The 21,299-nt window shown below is 36.6% G+C and overlaps 1 protein-coding gene across 4 annotated transcripts in view; it reads left to right on the plus strand.

The window, feature by feature from the left end:
* rhbdl3 (rhomboid, veinlet-like 3 (Drosophila)) overlaps positions 1 to 19,879 on the plus strand; it is a 62,733-nt gene extending 42,854 nt beyond the window's left edge. For all 4 annotated transcript variants that reach the window (XM_024290138.2, XM_024290141.2, XM_024290142.2 and 1 more), the window contains 6 exons: positions 2,232 to 2,456; positions 4,067 to 4,215; positions 7,459 to 7,571; positions 14,824 to 14,924; positions 15,515 to 15,575; positions 16,312 to 19,879. In XM_024290138.2, the coding sequence (XP_024145906.1) occupies positions 2,232 to 2,456; positions 4,067 to 4,215; positions 7,459 to 7,571; positions 14,824 to 14,924; positions 15,515 to 15,575; positions 16,312 to 16,583 (921 nt within the window). In that variant the 3' untranslated portion in view covers positions 16,584 to 19,879. The remainder of the gene's footprint in view (positions 1 to 2,231; positions 2,457 to 4,066; positions 4,216 to 7,458; positions 7,572 to 14,823; positions 14,925 to 15,514; positions 15,576 to 16,311) is intronic.
* The last annotated feature ends 1,420 nt before the right edge of the window (positions 19,880 to 21,299 follow it).

The following is a 21,299-nucleotide window of genomic DNA, read 5'->3' on the forward strand; positions in this document are numbered from 1 at the left end:
CACTACTAAAGCTTCAAATGCCCCTATTTGGAGGGGTAACGGAAAAATTTGGATTCAAACTTATAGTAACAGCTGCTCTTTTTCTGATTTAGCTTTGACCTTTTACACTAACACTCTTCTAACTGGCACACCTTATCCTTCCTACAGCTGCACCAAAACACACACAAGAACAGTCAAAATACAGTTGAACACTGTTCACAGAAAAGATAATAATGCTTCAAAATTTCTGGTTGCAATGGGAACGTTAACGCCATTTTATATGGAAATTACAGGTGCAACAATTAATTTTAACTTTTATTGTGGTTGTCAATTTAATTTACTTTCAATCTTGGTTCATTTTGAACGATTTGATCTGATTCACTGTCAAAAAATCGATCCAGAACATCTTTAGCCAAAAATATGACCAGTGTGACTCAGAGATAAATACCTGGAATTGAACACAGCAGGTGACGTTTCCAGATTCCTTGTATTTCTGGCAAGATAATCAAGTGTAAAATAAATGTGAACAAACAAACAAGTAAACAAAAATCAATGTCAAATCCATTCACATTTTAGTTTCATAAACTTCAGGCCATTGTTGTTTTATCACATCAAAATAATACAAACGAAACATTAGAACATTCTACCACACTGTATGGTTGTCATGATCCAGTGCTTCAGTTTTGTCATGTTGCTTTCCCTGTCAGTCCCACCATGTTCAGGTCAATCATCCACAGCTGTTTTCATTTAGTTAATCAACCTCAGTGTATTTAAGTGTCTGGTTTTCAGTTCTCATTGTCAGGTCATCTGTTCTGTTCTCCTCTCTGTCACTGGTTTGTTCTCATGGTTTTGTCATGTTTGAGTTTAAGTAAATCTTTGAGTTCTGCCACCATGTCCTGTCTCCTGCATTTGGGTCCTCCACCACCATCCATTACAATGGTCACATGTCTTTGCTTAATGTATAGTGTTTCACATTGGACGGTAATGATGGTTGATTGCTTCTATCAAATGTGTTGTCCGCTGTAATGAGACTTGTTTTTTTTTTTTTTACATAATGGTAAATTAAGCCTACCATGTGTCACTCCAAATTGTATTTTCCAAGTACGATTCATTTAGCGATTTATCTTATTTTTAAATGATTTTTTTTAATGATAAAGTTGGATTTGATTCTGCCTCAGACAAATCAGTTTGGTTGGATCACAGAAATCGATTAATTGATTAATCGTTACACTCCTAATGGAAACACTGTAGAACGTCATAAGGTTGACTCAGGACTCATTTTCCATTTTCCAACAATATTCCAGTTTGAAGATTTCTATCTAAAATAATAGTTTGATTTCGGAGCATTAGTTCTTCCAAACTTTTTTTTCTAATTTTTAAGCATGAAACATGCATTTTTGCTTGTGAAATTGACCACAAGGTGTTCTAACTTTTGTGACATTATTGATTTGTCTTTACAGAATCACATTTTGAGTTTCCTATATCTTGTATTTGCCACCATCTACCTAAAATCTGCTTTCTCTTTCTTTAACCATCTTCATGTCTTCTTCCATTATATCCATTGATATGTCCTGTCCATCAGTGTTCAATAAACATGTCCAAACCATCTCAATCTGGCTTCTCCTGGCTTTATATTCAAAAAACATCCAGCATGCACCATCTCTCTGGTCAAACTGTTTACCGTTCCCATCCATCTTCATCTTTCCAGAGACTCTAAATCTTTTATTCACCTTTTAACAAACATTTATTGGTTCAAAATTAAACTTTTTACTGTTTTTCACTTTATGGTTTCTGTAGTATTTTGATAGATAGGCTTGTTTGGTATTTTTTGGTCACAAATGTGTGCAGATTTTTATCCTTATATGGTAACTGTGAACTTCTCACAGTGACACAGGGGCGTGTGAAGAGGGTATGTCGGTTGCCGGGTGATGGTTCAAGCATCCCCACAACAAGGATTGAGTTGTGTGTTGAAGTGCAGAACAGAGGATGACTTCACTGTGTGCTTGTAGAGTTCAGCAGCACATTTACATTCCAGAGATTGAATGTATAATGCACATGCATTGAATTTACTGCTATAAACTAAAGTAATAAGTGTGAGTAATGACGTTGAAGACTGTGAGCTGGGTGGAGGATGTATCTACAGAAAAGAGCTATTATTACAACTCCCCCCTTCCCTCTGCTCCCTTTTCTCTTCCTCATTTGCCCCCTTATCTGCCTTCTTTCTCACTGTTCCCCCTTTCTGTTTTCTCCAGATGAGCAACAAACGCTCCAACAGTTTCCGCAGGGCCATTCTGCAGGGGAGCCGGCAGCTGAAAGGCTGCAGTCTCAACGATGAAGTTGGCTTGGGGCTGTCCCAGAGATTAGTGCGCCATGTTGCTTATGAAACATTGCCCCGAGAGGTGGACCGCAAGTGGTACTTTGACAGCTACACGTACTGCCCCCCTCCCTGGTTCATCCTGGCTATCACCATTGCTGAGGTACTATTAGGAGATTTGTGGCTGACTCAGATGACACTCGGGTTTGTGCAGATAAAGGCCCCTAAACAACACTTAAACAGAAACGGGTGTACTTGGCCCAGATATACATGAAGATTTTCAGTCTTGTTCATTGAAGAGTGTCGTTCAACCTCGGATGGTCCTAATGGATGGAGTAGTGGGTGGTTGGTAGATGGTCACCATGTCCCAAAAAGCCTGTGACATCAGCAAGGAGGAGGTGAAGTCATGGTTTTGGCTAGAATCATGCGGAGAGAGCTGGTTGGCCCTCTGAAGGGGTGAAAATGACCTCTCAAAAGTATGTGAACTCTCCAAAAAGTTCAATGGATTCAAGAATTGTGAGCTCCTATGTTCAAATGACCTATTAAGATGTTTTTAATGGAATAGCTTTTGATTTCATGACATATGACCTCCTAATGCAGCAAATTCAACAAATGAACATTTTTAGTTCTTTAGAATCTTTAAAATTCTGTGGAGCTCTGTTGTGCAACAGTGTGTTTGAAGGTTTTTATTTTTGAAAAAAAAAATACTGTTATCTTTTGGAAGTTTGTTCAATTAAATGTATTATATACTCTAATGGTTAGTGACTTGAAATTATGCTGACTGTCAGCATTTGTGCTTCATTATTTTTCAAAAAGAAGAAGAAGCCCCTTCCTGCTTTTCCATTGTGAACATTGTGAACATTGTGGGCTAAACGCACATTCTTGAATGCTTGTCAAATGTCGTTTGTGTATGCAGCTTAATACCTTTTAGTTATGGAACCACTGTGAAAAGTTGCTGTAGTTCAACGATTACAGGAGTTGGTTGGGGGTTCAAATCCCAGGCTTGACAGTCATCGTGTCCTAGAGCGAGAGGTCTTGAATTTAAAAACATGTCTTATTTATATTTATCACAGCAAACAGATGCTTTATTATTACTTTAAACAATTTAGGAAGTATTTTGACCTTTTAATTTGTAGACTACTGTCAGCTGACTGTATAGAGGGTTTATCAAGTGTATGCAGATACTATAACACACTATTTGCATTTGCAGAAACCTGGACATCCATTTTTAAAGTTATTGGACTCTCTTGGCTAACATTTTTAAGCCAACACTTTAAAGCATAACAAGTCTAATAAGATTTAAGGTGACTTTATCCAAAGGATTTTAAGTCTATAAGTAAGTGATGATGAGAGAAGGATACCACCATCATGGAGGAACTCTCTGCCTAAACTTAATACAAAACGTGGACTAGTGAAGCAAAACAGACTTTGCATGTAAATAAACTTTTATTTTGTATGTTGTTGTTTATGAGGGTGATTGTATGAATCCAGGTTTCTTCCATTTTATCTTCTTAAAGGAACCAACTTACTCTGTGGTAAATTTCAAAGTCTCCCAAAATGGAAGTTGAACAAAAAAAATGACATTGGGTCAATTATAGTTGGTTATTTTCAGTCAATAAACTATCATTTTGAAGTTAATTGTGATAATATTTTGCCTCATCTTTTTATTTCAGGCAATATTTTCCTACATTTAAACTCTTAAATATGTATGTTTCGTGAATGCTCCTACTTTGTCACTCAGCATGAACACAAGTTTGCTCTCTGCTCTGTCAGGTAGCCGTGTTCATCTATTATGGATTCAAGCTGGATCGATTAGTCCTGCAGGTGTCCAGCCCGTCCTTCCTAAAGAGCCCCCTTCCTTACCACCCGCAGCTCCGAACCCAGGCCTGGAGGTACTTCAGCTACATCTTTATGCATACTGGGTAAGTTCAGATGTTGCTGCTAGGTTTTTAGAGATGTAAAAGATGCTGCAGCAGCACTAAATTCCAGGGTTTTAATTGTCTGAAAATTATTATTATTTTCTGCTGCATTTTAAACAATTGCTTAATTTTCTGAAATAAACTTAAAAGTAAAAACACAAATGATTTTTTTATCCTTTTACTTGTATTTGTGATCAATCTTTTTGCAGTTTTATTCTGACAACTTTTTTTTCAATTTTTTTTTAAATGATGACCAAAACTATAACATCAGGACATTTTTCATGTCAATAATTCCTCTTGGAAATGCTGAGTAGAGCAGCTGCATTCAGCTTTTGTCTGGAGTTGCACCAGTTGGACTGAAATAACAATGAGGTGCAGCTGAACTGTGGTGAGTCGGTGACGGGGAGGAAAAGAATAAATGGTGTTTTTTGTTGGGAGTCTTGAAATCCCGCAGTCATCCCAACACAATCGGAGCTCTTGTGGGCTTCCACAGAGCCACCTAAATGTCTGGCCTGTTCCTCACAGTCTCGTTAGGACTGTAGAAATAGACGGTCAAGCATCTCCAAGCTGATCAATAAGTCCCATTGTCTTGCTGATCATTTTAAAAATCCTGCGCGTCAGCTTTGTATTTGAGGAGGCAGCTCCTCACTTAGTAGATTTTTAGTTTTTGCTTTGTGTTATGCAGTCTACCAGATGAATGATGAGCTCAGTGTCCTAGTGGAGGAGTGTCTGTCCTGACACTCGGAGGTTGTGGTTTTAAATCTTCAATCAGGGTGCTAGTGGTAGGGTGTCCAGTCTGAGACTGAGAGGTAGTGTGTTTTTAGGGCCTATATCATGCAAAATCAACTTTTTTTGAGCTTTTAAGTGTATTATAATGTTAATTTCTCAAGAAAAACACACCCAAAACTGTATTTTGCTCCATTCACGCATCTCTGAGCATTCCTCTAAAACTCTGCACTTTGAGCACAAGTCCCTCCCAATCCACACAACCGAGTGGGTCCTCACATTGTGACATCACAAAGTGAGGAACAGCCCCTTCTGGGAAGAGTTTGTGCTGCCAGCACCACCCCTTGGCTAACACACCCACTTTTTCCATGGAGCCAGCGTTGACTGGCAGAACACTTTCTTTTTTAGTATCAACTCCGAGAAAAAGTAGTTCCTCGTGCACCTAATCTACAGAGACAACAACAACTCGCTGCTGAGACCAGCTTTAGGTTGACTTCATGAAATGGGCGAGACCCACAAGAAGCAAAAGGCGGGGCCTCAGAGATCGAGTCATCTTACTTTTGTGAAGGGAAAGAGCTCAAGCAAAATAACTAATATTTAATTAAAAAAAATGTTTGTTAGTGTGTCAAAGGTAATTTATGATCAGATATTTGGATACACAGTAGTTTACAATGAAACGCTTAGGAAAAGGATGGTATAGGCCTTTTAAAGCCCTAGTCAGTGGCCAAGTGGAAGGGTGTCTGCCTTGAGACTGGCCAGTTGTAGGTTCAAATTCCCAATGGGGGGTCCAGTGTTAGTATCCAGTTTAGTGTCCACTCAGAAGCCTAATGGTAGAGTGGTTGGACAGAGACTTGGAGGGTATTGGTTCAGATTTTCAATAATAGACCCTGTTTTAGTGTTTGGCCTTAGACTAGGTGGTAGTGGGTTAAAATCTCTGGTCGGGAGCCTAGTGGTAGGATGTCTATCCTGAGACTACATGGTTCTTGGTTCAAATTTACAATAAGGGACCAAGTGTTAGTGTGTGGCCTGAGACTGGGAGGAGGTGGGTTCAAATTCTCAATGGGGGACCTTTTTTTAGTGTATGGTCTTAGACTGGTAAGTTGTGGGTTCAAAACCCTTGTCAGGGACCTAGTGTCAGTGTTCAGCCTGAGACCACGATGTAATGGGTTCAAATCCCCAATCAGAGGGTTTAAAGTTAGTGTCTGGCCGAACCAAAAGGTTGTGGGTTAAAATACCCAATCTTATGCCCTAATGGAAGAGTGTCTATACTGTGACTTGGAAGTTTTGAGTTCAAAGTGAAAGTGAAAGTGAAAGATTGTCTGCCCTGATAATGGGAGGCCGTTGGTTCAAATCCCTGTTCAGGTCAGGTCAGGTCAATGCCGCTGCTTGGTGCTCAGCATTAAATAGTTTGATTAGTTGGTAAAGCCACAAAATACTTCTTGAGCTCACCCAGTGGATAGGTCAAATGCGGGGGTCAAACTCTGATGGCTCTTCAACTTTACTTTTAGAACATCTGTGTTTATTTCAGGGACAATTGTTCAGATGTCAGAGCTTGGGCTGGCTGTCCTGTAAAAGGCATTGCCGTCTCCCTTTTAGTCCTTGTCATCCGTCTCTCAATCGCTGTAGCTGAAGTGACAGAAAAAAAGTGGCGGAGGAGACAGAGAGACTGTGATGAAGCCTGAGAGAGGAGAGGAGAGGATTATGCTCGCGGCTGTCCTTTTTTGTTTCTGCTGTGACGCTAAAATGTGTTTGAGCTGCTGACTGAGGTTCGGCTGGAAGGACTTTCCATCCATGAAGGGCACACACACACACAAACATACAGAGTGCATGTTCCTGTTTGTGTTTAGAGCTCCAGCATCACTTGCTTATTGCAGCAGCCACACATTTTCTCAGTTGTTATTTTTATAAGCCGTGTCTCAGATGTGAAAGTGCATTTCTTTTTGTGTGCGGTTAGCATTTTGTATGCAGACTGTGTAGCTGTTTTCCTAAAAATATAGTGTTAATCCTCTGGCATGTGTTGATAATGTCTGAGAAATCTGGCAAGTGACAAATTTGTACAACACCAAACAGAGTAAACTTAATGGCTCCTCTGGCCTTTACATTCTTTGCTTTTTTTCTTTTCAATTAGTAAAATTTTGAAATTTTTCTCTAACCCCAATCAATTTATTATTTTGTTTATCTTGCAAACAATTTGGCATAATGTAACAAACCCCAATCCTTCTTTGTTCTTTTCTATATTTTCTACATGTCCTCCTTTAGAGCTATTCTCCATTCAGCTTAAAATGAATGATAAATACTGTCAAAATAATAATAAAAAAAACAATATCAATATAAAACGGGATCTTATGCCCTTTTTTTGCCAACGGAAAAATAATGTATTAACAAAATCTGTCCATCCAAAGAGGCTCTCTGGATTGTGTTCAGATGCTGGAAATATAAAATGTTTATATATGAGAAAGCGGATCTGTAATTATTGTAACAGACAACTGATTTTAACTTGTAATTCTCTTGCATTTGCAGGATTGAACATTTGAGCCTGAACATGGCCATGCAGCTCCTGGTAGGAGTCCCTCTAGAGATGGTCCACGGTGCACTGAGGATCGGACTGGTCTACTGGTGTGGTGTGTTGGCAGGTAGGGGTGTTTTCTTCTCTGTCTTTTAATCTAAGGGATATTTTGCTCTTTATGCTAGTCCAGAACCTATCAGAAATTATTATTTATGTTTGTGGACTTTAGTAAATGAAAAAATGTCTGTCTGTCTCTGTCTGCACATTATCAACCCCCCCCTGCATCCTTCCAAAGATACATATAGTTATTGGAGCAAATAGAATTTAATGGGAGCAAATAGAATTTAATGAGCATTTTCTCCTGCCTGTTTTTAACTCTTGGTGCAAAAATTCTCACAACAACAGAAAGACCTGCATTTGTGTATAATGGTCACAATTCCCCCAGAGATACCACCCGACATGACCCATAGCTTTAAGCTGAGCACAAATTACACACACTGATATGCATGCACACCCCAAAACACACAGACATTTGCTGTTTTAATTAGATATTGACCACAGTGGAAGGGAGGATCTAGTTTTTTTCACTGTGGGATATATCTGTCACAGGTTTTTTTTTGTTTTTTTTCCCCCGTTTCTTTTAAAGCGGTTAAGCAAAAGTAAGAAGGTCTCAAAGACTAAAAACATACAAATACTAGCAATTTATTGAATCAACTTGAACACGATTTAAAATGTAAAGAAATTAACCCATCAAGAGCTTAATCATGAAATAAATCTAACAAAAGCAGAAGATAAAGGGCAGAGAAACTGACAAAGGTCAACTAAATCCATGCAATTAAGAGTATTAGAAACAGCTGTGGTGATTAGAAACATAAACCTGGTGTGGTCATGACGACAAAAAAAGATAATTTAATTACAACATGACAAAAAAATCATTTAAAACCAAGTTAAATACTATGACACTCCTAAAAGAATGTTCTATGTGTATTCTGTATCCGCCTCCTACGCCTACAAAAGTACTGATTCACTCCAGCCATTAAAACTCCCACACACACACAAAACTTACTCATACCTGCAGATGCTGGACACATCAGGGGTGTAACAATATTTTAAATGTGGTTTAACACAGATAAAATTATTACTTTTTCAAAAATGTGCAAAAAAAAAATCTAGTGTACACTAGTTTGTGTACATATTGTGCTATATTTTTGTTTATGCCCAAATAGCTATTTTGACGTTGCTAAAAAAGTGCACGCCATACATTTGAATCTAGCATTTTTTGGGCAAATATTCCACAAAAAAGATGATCTTTCAGGCTAAAAAGAAGAACTTGGTGTATAGAGCATGACTTTAAGTGCTAATGTACAGTTAATGTCAAAGAAAACTGTCCAGTCTTGTGTAGAGATTGGAAGTCATGCAAAAGGAGATGTTTAAAAAAAAAAAGTATTATCTTATTGAGCAAAAAGGGGCTCAGCTGGCCCTTTTTTGGGGTCAAAGCAAAGGTCAGAGTTCAAGTAATGACTCCTGGAAGGGTCTGTGACCCTTTACTCCCAACACACACACTCAGACAACATTATAAAATCAATGGACCTGTATATGAATACTCAATATGCTGTGTTCCAGACAGCAGTCTTGGGCAAAGTACAGCAGAAAATCTGAAATTCATGGATTTCAGTTACATAAAGAGTACTTACAAAGAGCACTTATCTGCATTTTATTTATTTTTATACCTAACAAAAATTTCAAGGTGCCCCTTTTGATGTTGTAAACAAAAGAATAAGAAGCCTCCTGGTGCATTCTGGGGAATTTTAGGAGTATGTGAAGGAAGGAGGGTGTTGTGATCGTACCTTCCACGCTTAATAATTACAGACCCTAAGTAATGTTATGACACTAAAGTAATGACAGAGATCTGACACTTTGGAACCACGTTCTGAACCAGGTGTTTGACTGTATGTGTGTGTGTTGGGGGTTATCTGAAGGGCTACAGAGAAATGCAAAGATTTTTCTCGCATTTAACAATGAATACAGAGAGGTAACATTTTTGTTTCTGACCAGTTGAAGTTGAATTGTTTAATAATTATAGAAGTTTAAAATGGACTCTAGTAAAAAGGAATACAATTGTACTGCTCTACTATTTAGACTTAGATCTTTTTATAAAATGCAATTTTTATTGTTTTTACTTCTAAAAGGTTGTGCATTGGGAAAATAAGAGCTTATAATACTCTTAATAAAGCTTTAAAGAAATATCTTTTCAGTTTCCTGCCATCGATAAGGGCTGGATGTGTCTATTTTTCATCTATGAAAATAACATAAAAAGCATGAATAAACAGAGTATCTCTTGAAATATACATGCAATCAGATTTATGTTTAAAAGCTAATTATTATTATTTTTTACATTTTTAATTGAAGGACAAACAAAAAATCTGAAACTCTTTTGACACATTTTTTTTTAAAATTTGTAACAATAGTAAAAGTAAAAATCGAAAGCTGTGACATTTAAGTTTTAACACCTATGATTACTGACTGATCAGATCTTTGCAAAATGCAGTCTGTGTAAATACTCGATTCTGATTGGCTGCTGTGTGCGGAATAAAAAGTGATAATCCATAGTGATAATGTACAGCTAAAAAAGAAGTTCCGTTCACATTATCAAAATGTTCTATATCACTGCCCAGGCTTCCTTAAAATAAAGTTTTGCTTCATCATCTTAATAAAAACAAGTGATAAGAGACAAACTTTTTCTCTGAACTGATGCTTTGTTTAACCTGTAGTGATGATCAGCAAATATATCACTTAATTTTGCCGCTGTAGTTGAGGTTGGTGCCGCTGTTGTGCCAAGACACATATCCCCTGCCAGAATTTGTATGGCAGCACAACTTCTAGCATTGATGATTTGTTTCGTAGCACTCATATTTTGTCCCAAAAAACATAAAAATAAGGTCAATATTGACGATATAGTTTATTGTGGGGCTTTTGCGATTTTTATTTAATTTTCCCCCCTCATATTCTATGTAAAACGGCAGCTTTTTTGTAAAAACAAACAAACAATTTTTGTTTGGTTAATTTAGGATAAGAAACACAAATTTTGAAAGTCACTTTATGAAGGAAGCATTTAACTTCGGACAATTAATAAAAAGGAATTTCTTCTACTGCTGTTAATGGGAGGCACAGATTCTGCTATGCAGGCTGGATCTGCAGCCTGACAGAATCATAGCCCCCTGTCTTTGTTTTCATAGAATATGTGGGAAAAAAAATGCAAATGACAATAAACTCCCAAAAGCCCCAGAATAAACTATATTGCAAACATAAATCTTCTTCTTATGCTTTGTGGGATAAAATAAGTGTTACAAAACAAATGAATGATGCCAGAAGTCATGCCGTGAGAGGGGTTCAAAGTCTGTCAGGGGATACATATCTTGGCACAACACTGGCGGCTCGTCGTCATATTACCAATACAACGAGCTGCACCACACTTCAAATAGTTCACTTTTTTTGAAAAAAGCAATCTACACATAATGAATAACAAGAATAAAGTACTAAAAATCGATTGAATATATGTTTTTGGTAAGTATTACAAACAGGATAATGCCCTTTAAAGTATGCATTATCAGAAGTTGCTTTCACAAAGTACAACAATTTCTGATAATCCAATTTTAATTGGGCATTATCCCTTATACAAAATCCACTGTGTTTAGATTTTATTGTAGAAAAAAATATTTGTAGTTTATTTCTCATGACTATTACTTATCATCTCAATCTGTTCTGAAGATCAGAGCACATAATGACATTCGCTAAATTGGGCCACTTTTTTGTTAAAAAAAACAAAAACAATTTTGGTCATTTGATTGCGTTCCTACTATTTATAATAATTCTTTTTAATGTTCTTATATTGCACTTATGGGAAATAGTGCTGTTGTTAGAACTTTACAGCTGTTGAAACATCAGCTGTCCTCATTTTTTTGAGATGTTCCTCATTCAGGTCAAATGGGCCAATAGGGGGACTGTATTTGATAAGGTTACTATGCTATTGCTATGATCTCTGGATGAGGGGAACATATATTCTGGCAAATTTAAATTAATTGTTTTAATTGGAAGCAAAGTTAAGTCAAAATAGCCTTTGTTTAATATTATTTTTTTGTGAGGAACAGAATTCTAAATAAGGATCCCCATACATGCAAACCAGAAAGAAAACTTTCAGTTGACTGCATTTCCATTTTCAGTGGTTGTCAGGTTGTCTCAGTTTTAGAAATGTGACTCATATCTCTCAGACATTACAATGAAAAGGATGTGGTTTTATGAGTGCTTTGTCATCCTCGAGTTCATGGATTCTGTGGAATTTAGTTGGTTTTGTCTTTGAAAACTGAGGCTTAGTTCACCTTTTGTTAATTTAAAATTTTTATCATAGTTTTTCTAATTTATCTCTTCAATATGCACAGGTTAGCTTTAGTGTGTTGCTGACATATAGGAAAGACAAAGGAAAGAGAAACTGCATGTATAAAAAATAATAATGACAGGTTAAAACAAGTCAAAAAGGTCAAAGATGAGTTTTAAGACTGAACTCTATGAAAATGAATCAGTTAGGTTGCTGAAAGTCCTATTGTCAGATGTATTTGATGACTAGAATGTAAATGCGGGCACACTCAGAAGATAGTCAAGAAAAGAACAAAAAGAATTTTAATAACTTTTTAGGCACAACAGAACAAAATGTGCTACAGGGAGAAGACTCCAGGAAAATAAAAGAAACTGAATCAAATGAAAGCTGGATGTAAAAAAAAAAAAAGTAGGAAAAATGTTTTATTGAAGAGGGAATCATAAATGAGAGGCATAAGAGAGCAATTAGAAACAGAAGCTTTGAGTCAAACAAGAAGGTTATAACAGAATGAAAAACAGCTCAAGCTGCATAAGAAAATGGATCAACCAAAACATATTTTGAGTTTTGCATTGAAGTTCCCCTGTTTTTGAGTTTTTAACATGTATGTGTGACATTTTTGTCATGAAAAAGATATATATTTCAAAGGAAATACTTCAGACTTCAGAATAAACGTGCTATGTCTATAGGTGTTGAGTTGCCATGTACTTAGGCTACAATGACTATAAAGTGAAACTCTGAATGTTTAAGGTTTTGTTAATTATAAAGTGTATTTTTCTTCATGTAAATATTTGGTGCTGCAGTTGTAAGAAAACAATGCTGTTTGCTCACTGCAGCCCTGCCTCTGTTTATCTTCCTGAAATTAGAAAATGAGTCATCTATTTGTATGATTCTTATCATATATCCTAAAAGAAAGTAGCAACCAGAAAAAGTATTCATTTAATGTGCAGTTGTTTTATGTGTATAAATGTCTTTTAACTCGGTTAATGTGACAGAATGACCTTGACACTGAAAATATGGAGTTTTATTTTTATTTTTTTAGTTTTAATCAGAGATTAATAACTTATCTAATTTATTTTTTTAGAGAACAATTACTCTAAATAAGGGTTAACTGTGACAGGAAATGGAGGTAAAAGGTACAAAAACTGTAAACAAATAGCTTAGGGGGTAAACTGCATGTGAAGAAATTAATAATTTGAAAGAAATGAACATATTCTGCTTAATTCTAGGGCCAGATTTCATTATCAAGAACTGTTTTTATCTTGAAGTTATTGTTTACAGAGCAAACTTGCCATTTATTGTTTAGTGAAAGTTAAGTTTTGCAGAGGATCAAAAAGATTGACAAAATTAAAAAGTTCTGTGAATACAGTACAATCTTTTGTGATAATCAATAAAAATGCTATTAAAATAAGAGAGTGTGTTTCTCTATGTCAAAGACCCTTATACATTTACTGTTTTTGAAAACATTAAATTATTGAATTTTGATTTTTTTGTATTTTAAACAAAGTGTTGTCGACTATTTATTTCTTAGTTTCTGCTTGATTAAACATTATCATAATTTTACATTATCCTTGATATTTCTGACCGAATAAAATGACTCAAATTCACTACACGGATACCCCAGAAGCTCTGGAAGAGTTGCTCTTCCCTTCCTAAGTGGTTAGAGGTCCCATAGGGGGATAGAGGAAGCAGCACCTCTCCCATGCTCCAGTGAAGCAGGCGACACCAGCTCCAATAAGAACTTCCCAGCTGTTCCCTCCAAAATGCCCAATCATGTCTGCAAACATGTAAAATTTACCATTTAGCTGTTCTCAGACTTGCAAGGAAGAAAAGGCAAATTGTGAAACATGTTGCCTTAAGTATAAGAAAATAAATATAAAGTTCTACCAATATTTTTTTAACAATCAATGTGATCTAAATCCACCCTTTTATTTATATCTTGCTCAATCATCTATTCATGTCTTCGCTGGTTCCCTTGGTTGTGATAAGTCATCCAAACTAACTGAGATGGGCTTCAATCCCAGAAAATTATAAAATAAGTTTGGGGAAATTGTTGTTTAGACAACAATAAGACACACTACCTGAACCTTGACAGTGTTTGATGAGTCCCCTTGAAGCTCATATAGCACCATTTCCAGTGCTGAATGATTTTTGACATCACTGGGTCAGTTCAAGTCATAGACTTCTTCTCTGAGTTCATTGATTGACACATCCTGAAGACACAAAACTGGTTCCACTTAAATCTTATTTTAATTGTAGAAAAAAAGCAGTAAATGTTTGTAACAGAAGCTTGTGCTTATCTTGCACATTCTCTCTCCCAACCCGTAATATATGTATGTTTCGGGGTTCTTCCACGTCACTTTTTGACGTTTTGAGTGTCCCCAACTCGCCGTTTTTTGACATGCTGACTGTTCCCTTTAAATCAGGGGTCCCCAACCCTCAAGACGCAATACCGGTCCAGTCTGTGTCCCAGTATTGGTCTAGGTTAGGGCTTCGGGTTAGGGGTAGGGTATCAGTATTAGACTCCAACCCTTGGTCCACTTCCTGAGAGTTGGGGACCTGGGTGTTAGGTTAGGGTACCGGTACCAGTAGGGTTGGGGACCCGGGACAGAGTACCTGTACTGAGTTAGGGTGCCAGCACTGATCTGGTACCTTAACCCTAACCTAGGTCCCCAACCCTCGAGACGTGATCTGGTCCACATCCTGGTACCAGTATTATACTGGGACCTGGACCAGTACTGGTCCGAGTTAGGGAACCAGAACCGGGTCCCGAGTGATGGGTACCCCTGATTAGTGTATGCATTTTTTCCTATCTTTAGCATGGTACTAAGCGACCCTCGGACCGCTACTGGTTCGCAGCCCGGAGGTTGGGGACCCCTGATTTAATGGGAACAGCCAGCATGTAAAAAAAAACGATGAGTTGGAGACACCTAAAACTTCAAAAAGTGATGTGTGTCCATGTAAGACGAGTTGGGAGTGAGAACATGTTGGGTTATTGTGAACGTTACAGGTTCTCTGGCGGTGTCGGTCACTGACATGACGGCTCCCGTGGTCGGATCGTCTGGGGGAGTTTATGCCCTGGTGTCAGCCCACTTGGCCAATGTAGTAATGGTGAGTTCTGTCTGTTTTTTTTATGAACAAGCATCTGTTGAGCAAAGATTCCCTCAGTTTCCCTGAGCATTCCCACCATCAAACCGGCCTGCTTGGGGCCTCAGCAGGTGCTTCTGTATCTGCAGATACCATGCATTCTTCACTGTCAGTTCTTCCTGGTCCTTTTAGAGATCAAAAGTGTTTGTGACTGAGAGTTCTTGTTTTTATGATGGAGTGTGAACAGCATCCCATCCTGTCAAAACATCCTCCTTTGAAACCTCTGCCAGCATTCATTTGGTCTTGCTACCCATCCTCCGTCTTTGGGTCATCAAAGACCATACTGTTGTCACTCAAGGTGAACCTCCCACTGAGTGTCATGAGCTGCCTGCTGTGAAACCCCAGTCGATCAACACTACCAAGGTCAGAATGGAGCTTTTGTCTCCCTTTCTGCAGTTGAAATCAGATTATCTCACCCAGTCTGGGATCAAAGGGCCCTCCAAGGGTTTTTAGATTCATGCAAATTTAGAAAAAGGGCACGATATGGGTCATAAATAGAAACATGTATATACTGTATGTGTGTGATTCTGATGTTTTTTGTTTTTCTTTTTTAGAACTGGTCAGGAATGAAGTGCCAGTTTAAGTTATTTCGAATGGCCATGGCTCTGGTCTGCAGTAAGTATGGACAAACCCTTTCTCACTCACTGTTGATTAAAGACCCAGAAAGACACCTGTGGCGTTTTTCTCACGGTAGATAACATGTATAAAGAAAATGAACCTTAAAATTGCATTTCTGAACATTTCTTTATTTGAATTGTTATGAATCAGGAGCAGACAAGAAAAAATGCTGTTTGAAAAAGCTTGTAGAAAAAAGGATAATCAATATAATTTTTTCTAGTTTGGCAGACCAGATTGAATAGTTTATTGGGCCACATATGACTTCTAGGCTGTAGTCTGTCCGCCACTGGTCTAACCCTTCTTGTTTTTAAAATGAAGTATTGCGTTGTCTCCAATATCCTGGGACGTGGAAATGGAAATGATCTGAATGGAGTTTACTCTGCCATCACATTTGTGCTCGAAATAAGTTTAGGTTAAATGACGGGATATGGACGTGATTGTACAACGGGCTTGAAATTCCAATCGCGTCTGAAGTCATCAGCTTATGTCACATTTTGCAGCGACTGGGCCGATTCCTTTCCGATGGTCTTGCGACCGATACGACCCAGGCTATTACAAAATGCTATGAAGTATAAACCGTCCCTAAAAGTGTAAGCTTTTGCAAACTCTGTGGTCAACATTGTTGCAATACAAATGCAATCCTTAAAACTGAAAAAGAATTGACTTTGTTTTTCCCCACGCTGAACAGTTTGGTTAAAATAACAGTTCCCTGTGTTTATCTCACCACCCACAGTGAGTGTGGAGTTCGGTCGAGCTGTGTGGCTGCGGTTCTACCCCCCGGCCTTCCCACCGTGCCCGAACCCCAGCTTCGTGGCTCACCTGGGAGGAGTGTTGGTCGGTCTTACTCTTGGCGTGGTGGTGCTGCAGAACTATGAGCAACGGCTCCAAGAACAGTCTCTGTTCTGGATATTTTTCTGTGTGTACACCCTGTTTGTGCTCTGTGCAGTATTCTGGAACATTTTTGCCTACAGCCTCCTCGATGTACGGATGCCCCCCGTTCCGTGAGCTGGCTTTTGGAGGCAGTTAAGACAAAGTTCTCTCCTTGTTTTAGCCTCGATGGATGTGTGTTCGATCTTCTGGGAGCTTTGTCATGTTCTTAAGTCATTTGGCGGCCACTCTTCTCCCACGTGTTTCCACCACATACATGTATCCGCTTTTATGTACAGCTACCTCCACACTGGTATGATTCTGAATTGATGTATTTATTTACTTTAAGCCACATATATACCAGGGATCTTCTTAATCCAGCATTTTTAAGCCTATATGTTGACTGCAGTTTCAGTTCCAAAGTTAAGTTTGAAAGCTAATCCAAAATAATAAACCCATGAAATGTGAACACAATTTACATCTTCTTTTCCTAAAGCCTCCTTTATGTGATCACATAACAGCTTTACAAAACAGCCAGCTTTGATAGTGGTGCTATTAGCTACAATAAAGACAGAGCTGCGTACATTGCTGTTCTACATGGCTGCAAATAATGAAGTTGAGCTCTGCATTTAGTGAAATTACTGCTATTTCTTTGTGCAAAAGTATCGAGCAAAACATCAGTAGTGCTTTCAAGGATGAACGCAGCTGTCATTTATCTAGACCAGGGGTCTGCAACCTGCGGCTACAGAGCTACAAGTAGTTTTAAAAAGTATCTGTAAACTAAAACATAAGTAAGTGGTGAAGTAAAAGTAAACTAAGTTAAACGTTAACTCACTGACATGCAGTTAAAGAACAATTCGTATCACAAGCCGAACTAAAACATAACAAATTTTAAATCACTGTGTACCAGAAAGTCACTGAGCACCCCCTGAATTTAGACACACTGGATTATAAAGCAGATTTTCAATTTTTGAATAAATTCAAATATTTTAAGTGCACCTTATGGCTTGAAAAATACAGCAAGGGTCACTTAATTAGCTCTAGTTTAATTCTGGTTTGCTGAATTTGCAAATTTATGTCTGAGTTGCACCTCAAAAGGTCAGATTAACTGTTTTTATTAGTTCACTGCTGCCATTATCTGCAATTACTTTTGCTGCATTGAGAAAATCCAGTGACACGGTGTATTTTATTTTGAAAAGAAGTCACGTGAAGCTCTGCCAAAAGTTAGAAACAATTTCATATTTTGGAAAAAATCTTGATGTTTATGTCTTGTTTATGCCAAAAAATATTATTATTTTTTTATATTTATTAAAACAGTAACAATAGAATAAAAGCAAATCAGTGTTTGTTTTTTTTTTTTTAGGGTGAAGACAGACATTTAGGTTCTTACTGGGTTGTGATCAGTGAGAAATCATCCAAATGACTCTTTAAGTGTTGATGGTTGCAGACCCCTGATCTAAACCAATAGAAGTAATACACAAAAAACCATAAAAATTGTATATTTTTTAGTATTGGTATTTAAAGCATATTTTGCTTACATAAATTCAATAATCTAATGTTGTGTTTACTAGTCAATTTTTTGCCCATAACATCATCATTTTTATTTATGTCAGTGCATAATCAAGTCATTTATTATTTGGTTGAAAGTTTATTTACCTTTTTCAAAATGGTTAAAAAAATAATTAAATAAAAATTGATATTTTTCACAGTTTGTGGAGTTTTGTAAATTATATATAAATAAATCAAGCAACAAAACGAATTAGTCCCAAACAGGTTTAGAGAAATCTGACAAACATTTAGGTTATGAGAAAAGCTGATGTTGTGGTTTCATGATGATACAAATCCTTTCTTTTGGGGGTTTGACATGCTGATGGAGATGTGGACAAGAACAAGCTTAACCCATAAGAACCTATAGTGAAATCAATGTAACAGAAAAATATGTGAAATGTTTTCTGTGGTCAACTTGGTATTTTCCTTATAATTTTATTTTTAAGGCAAAATGGATCTGGGTCTTTAATGTATTGGTCAGATCAGATGTACTCGTGTGAGCCTAGTTTCTATGTCTGCTGAATTTCTTGTGGGACTCTTGCTGACAAAAAGCCTCGGACATAAGCGACAGCATCGGTAAACCTCTGCCTATTTCTCTTTAATCCAAAGGTGCCTTCTCATGAAGACATCAGCCTTCTGAAGTGTTTTTGCACATTTTGCCTCTTCTTTAGAGCAACAATGCTAAAACCCTATTGTGTAGGGGTTTATCTGCATTTCTTTACAGACATAAAGAAAACTATCATGGGAGAGTTTGGGCTTTGAGCATAGTACATATTCAAACAAAACACAGGTATGTTAAGGATTACATAAGTTTCAGAAAATTTCTATGATTTTCAATATTTTAGGAAAATAGGCTACTTCTCATTGTTACTTTTAGCATCAGGAGTTGAAGGTATTCAGCACTATTTGAACATCAGCTTTATGTATTTTATATGTGGATGTACAACATGTGCAGAGATCTGAAAGAAACAAAAGTGCCATTGAGACTTTTAAAATGATGCCAAAAGCTTGCAACACTGCAAAAACTGAATCTAAAGAAAGTATAAAGGTCTTTGTTTCAAGAAAATAAGTCTTATTTTCTGTTTTGCAAGAAAAGCGATCTGATCAAGAAAGTATTTTCAATAGAAAAATAATCTGGTGATGCTCTGACAAGCAAACAAACAAACGAATGAACAGATATTTTGATTGATCGTATGGAAAAGCAGTGGGATTTCTTAAAGTGACAGTCGGGACCTCATCATGTCAAGATGGTAGAAGTGCACAACATTTTGAGGTGTTTTACCATAGCATATTTTTGATATGACAGATACAGTCTGATAAAAATAGTGCTTTGATTGCTGGTTTGTGATGTTTGAGCTACATTTTGAAGATCAAAATCTGAAGGTTTGTGAACCCTGGCTTCAAATACTTCTGTCACTAGTAGAAGCACAGATACTTGACCTGAACAACACATTGCCTTAGGCTGTTTCAGTTTTAACAGGACATCGGCACAAAGTTTATGACTTATGAGCTCTGAGTTCATTCATAATTCTCCGACTGTACTCTTCTCTGACCTCATGTTACACTGATAACTGCTTAGCACAACCCAATGTAACCTTCTAATGCAGAGGAGTACTTTAAAATGAAAATCTTGATTATTTTTATGTGGTTATAATAATATTTTGTGTGACTTGTATTGTTGGTCTGCATTGTGATATGTTAGCTAAATCCTATATGTATCCTATTTAATTCATGTTTAATTATGGCCTGGAATTGTAGAGGATAAGGGCTACGACACCAAACTGAGTAAGTGGTAAATTAAAGATAGTATTTTAACATTGTGCATATTTTGTAGATTTGATATGTACATACAAGTGGTTCAATAAACTGTTTTATAAGAAACTGAATGCAAAGTTGTGGAGATTTTTTTCAATTATTGATCTGTTCAGTTTTTTTTTTTTTTTGTTTAATTTACAGATTATTTTAGTGTTTACACATTTTACTGTACTGTTTTTTTGCCCATGTAGTTGGAAAAAAAGTGTCAGTTCTTAAATCTGATACAAAAGAGAGACATGATGAGGATGTCCTTATAATGGAAGGATCAATAGCAATATGACTACAAAAAAATCTTAGCAGGTTTTATTTTCAAATTAGAGTTAGACATTATTGGAAGGGGAAATGGAAAACTCTCTTTTGCTGTTAGAGATGTTGGAGATTTCAAAAATAACAATGAAAAATATCTTAGAAATATATCAAACATACAATTATAAACTACTTTTCAATTGTAAACATTGTTTATATGGGTAAAGGATGAGAAATAGGCAAGTATGAAAAGTTTAATGCACCCCATTTATATCTAATTTCCGATTAAATGTAGTTATTTATATCATATTGTCTTACTTTCCTGGATTAATATTGTAATCAACTGGCAACAAACCTTTTCTTTTTAATCAAAGGAATGCATGAAATCTTTTTCTGGCAAAAAATGAAAGATGTCATACAGATTTCCAGCCTTGCATTGGAAGATCCTGTTTAGTAATTTCTGTTGTAACCTCTTAAAGTACAAAAAATTTTTTAGAATACTCTCCAACTATCAAAACTACCAGCTGAACACAGAGAAAGAGTTGAAAACAGGAGGATGACCAATTAGTTCTTTGATTCTGATACTTCACGTCACCTCATTCCTTTTCTTAGTGTACTGGCAACTAAAACTCTTCAATTTGAGCACAGATAAAGCTTGTGTTGAAAAGTTTAATCTTGCATGAAATGGCGCCCCCTACTGATAGATTTTACCAAAGTCACAAAGTGATAATTTCATTTCTTTTCAACGGATCAAAATCCCACTTTGGGGTTCTTTCTAGTGATGAATAAGCAGAATAATACACTTAAAAGCTGAAAAAGTTTGTTTTTCATGTTATGGCCCCTTTAATGAAATCTCCACACTTGTGTGAAAATATAAGAAAATGGGGGGGGGGGTAGTCAATTACTCACAATGAGGAATTTCCCAAAATAACAAGTTTTATGTCATTATTATTACTATTAGGTTTTTAAAACAAAGAAATCCTTAATTTATTTTTTTAAATCCCTGTGACATTTTACAAATCCAAGGTTCCTAAACTAAATTTCACCTTTTTGAAACAATTCTTTATATGTTATTTGCCCAAAAATATTCCATTAAGTGTTTTTAAGTTCTAAAATTATTATTATTTTTAATAATAATAATAATAATAATAATAATAATACATGGATTTCCGTGTGCATTTGTCATTTATTTAATTTATATTTTATTTTGTTCATACTTGTAGATTTTTCTTTATGTTTACTTGA

Source organism: Oryzias melastigma, linkage group LG1, assembly GCF_002922805.2.
Source record: "Oryzias melastigma strain HK-1 linkage group LG1, ASM292280v2, whole genome shotgun sequence".
Taxonomy (NCBI): domain Eukaryota; kingdom Metazoa; phylum Chordata; class Actinopteri; order Beloniformes; family Adrianichthyidae; genus Oryzias; species Oryzias melastigma.